Source organism: Photinus pyralis, unplaced genomic scaffold, assembly GCF_008802855.1.
Source record: "Photinus pyralis isolate 1611_PpyrPB1 unplaced genomic scaffold, Ppyr1.3 Ppyr1.4_LG7, whole genome shotgun sequence".
In the NCBI taxonomy this organism is placed as follows: Eukaryota; Metazoa; Arthropoda; class Insecta; order Coleoptera; family Lampyridae; genus Photinus; species Photinus pyralis.
Window position 1 is genome coordinate 21,318,714 of NW_022170738.1, and position 2,195 is coordinate 21,320,908.

A 2,195-nucleotide genomic window follows, 5' to 3' on the forward strand; every position below is an offset into this window, starting at 1 on the left:
TGCAAAGTCAAGTGAGATCGGTGGCGCTTTAATTAATTCATTGCATGTGTCATGGCTTTTGAAAAAAAAATTAAAAAAGAAACATACATTTGGCACTTTTGAGATAGTAGCTCCCAAACGAAATAACCCTCATCGGAGGGTCGGAAGAGAAAATCACTCATCTGAACGAGATGCATCAGTCGGTGAGGTGAAAACTTCGAATTTTAATATCTGGGAAACGGAACAGCGAAAGAAGGTACTTGTGGAAAGGAATGGTAAATTCCGAAGAGATGTATAAGTGAGACTGTAACAGTAATCTCAACAAGATGTCCAAAAAACAATCCTATAATGTTGCTCCATCGTCAGTCGTTAAATACAGGTGTTTGTAAAAAATAATAATAATAATAATTTGTATCTTGTTCGACTTCAAGACTATATTGTCACAAGTTTGGTCCAATTAACATTATGTTAACAACCTAAATGGTTCGAATTCTCTTAAATACTCACTGGTAAGTACTGGGCGGAGGTTATAGTCACTTCGAAACTAGCGCATTCGTGGCTTAGCGCTTAATGTCCTCGGCTACCTTCTAAGCACGCACGCCCCTCCGTATTCTTTTTCAAAAAATGCATCTCAAGAATTTCTGCTAATCGGTTCTACCAATAGAATTCATTTCCTTTCAGCAACCATTCCCCATTTGGGTCCGAGTCGATATCATATGATAATTCTATACAAATTTTTTTATCATTTTCATTTCAATTGCTTGTAACTAATTTATAAATTCAGATATTGTCCAAGAAGTATATGACGCCATTATCAAAATAAACTCTCTTCTCAAAAGTAAACTATATACTTTAATCTTGTCGAATCCGCAATTTATTTCCCCGACAGTAGATATTTAATGTACATTCAATTTTATTAATAAATTCAAATCACTTCTAAAATAAGAAAATAAGATGAAAATGGAAACGCCACATCCAATTACCCAGCAAGTTTGATGCTGTCCTCCAGATTTCGTATAAAAGGACGACTCTATAGCACTTTTTATCAGTTACATCTCGGCTAACAAGAAGAGTTAGTTCGCAATAGAAACAATGAGGTAAGTAAGGTGATATTGACATTTACATGCGGTAATTAAGTTTATGGTTACCATTTCAGTACGGAAATTCTCAGACTCACTACGTTCTCCGCTCTACTTGCGGTATTGTGCGGAATAGTGATTGCAGCTCCTTTGGATGATGAAAATGAGGTAGGTCTACACCACGAAATTATTAACGCGATATATAAGTCAAATTTTCGTTTGTTAACAGTACATGACTCACGACGGTAACTGGGTGGCGTACCACTTACTCAAAAACGACTATCTAAACCAACTTAAACATCTACCTCTTGCCAATCGTCGTCTCTATGGATACCCAGGTAAACGTAATTCAGAATTAAGCAACTCCATGATGGGACTGCCTTTAAATATGATTGATAACGGCAAGAAATAATTTAGATTTTGTACCGATCCTTTTTGTGTATCATTTCTAGTGCCTACCTACTTATGTATTAAAAAATATTAAGTCAGTTTGTGTGTTTATATATTTATTTATTTTAGTTTTGAACTTTATTTTTAAGTCGGCGGAGTTTTAGCCAAGGCTGCTCTACCAACTTAACCACTATACATTTACAAATATCCATAGGTATATGGGTTTTGCTAAATTACAGGTTTTAAATGAACATTTCTTAATTAAATAGAAATAAAATGCATTACTAATTAGAACTTGTGCCCTGTAACAAGGTGCTCGGAAAACTCGCGCAAACTCGGAAAAGTGTTTTTTGATTGTCACCAAAACCAAAACAAGAAAGCGTTACACAGACCCGCACACCCTCACATACATTTTTTAAAAATCTCGATGTCATAGGCCATCTGAAACTTCTACGGTGAACGCATGCGCAGACATGGTGTGTACAATATGCGATATGTTCACTTGTGGTTCAGATTTCAAAAAATATATCTCTATAAGTGAGGCAGTTGACATTGCGGAGTATGCGCATGGTACATTTTCCTTTACTAGAAGCATCTGTGATTAAAATATCAAAAGAAATGCCTATATTATTCGCATTACGCAGTTTGTACACGCGCACGTCTGATTTTTACAGTATGCGATATGTTAGCCTTTACTAAAAGCTGTTGATCTTCCCCGGAAAAAAACATGTAGCTTAGGGTATAAGT

The 2,195-nt window shown here is 35.7% G+C and overlaps 1 protein-coding gene across 1 annotated transcript; it reads left to right on the forward strand.

Moving 5' to 3' along the window:
* The first annotated feature begins 1,033 nt into the window (after positions 1-1,033).
* On the forward strand, positions 1,034-1,547 carry LOC116177384. The gene is made up of 3 exons (XM_031496354.1): positions 1,034-1,076; positions 1,136-1,226; positions 1,288-1,547. The coding sequence occupies exons 1-3, from the start codon at positions 1,072-1,074 to the stop codon at positions 1,468-1,470; spliced, it is 279 nt and encodes a 92-aa protein (XP_031352214.1). The 5' UTR covers positions 1,034-1,071; the 3' UTR covers positions 1,471-1,547.
* Positions 1,548-2,195: the final 648 nt, after the last annotated feature.

Bases quoted from the DNA above. Each gene is read 5' to 3' on its own strand.
- LOC116177384 (XM_031496354.1), top strand. The intron at 1,227-1,287 runs GTAGGTCTACAC...GTTTGTTAACAG, and splicing joins CTTTGGATGATGAAAATGAG to TACATGACTCACGACGGTAA.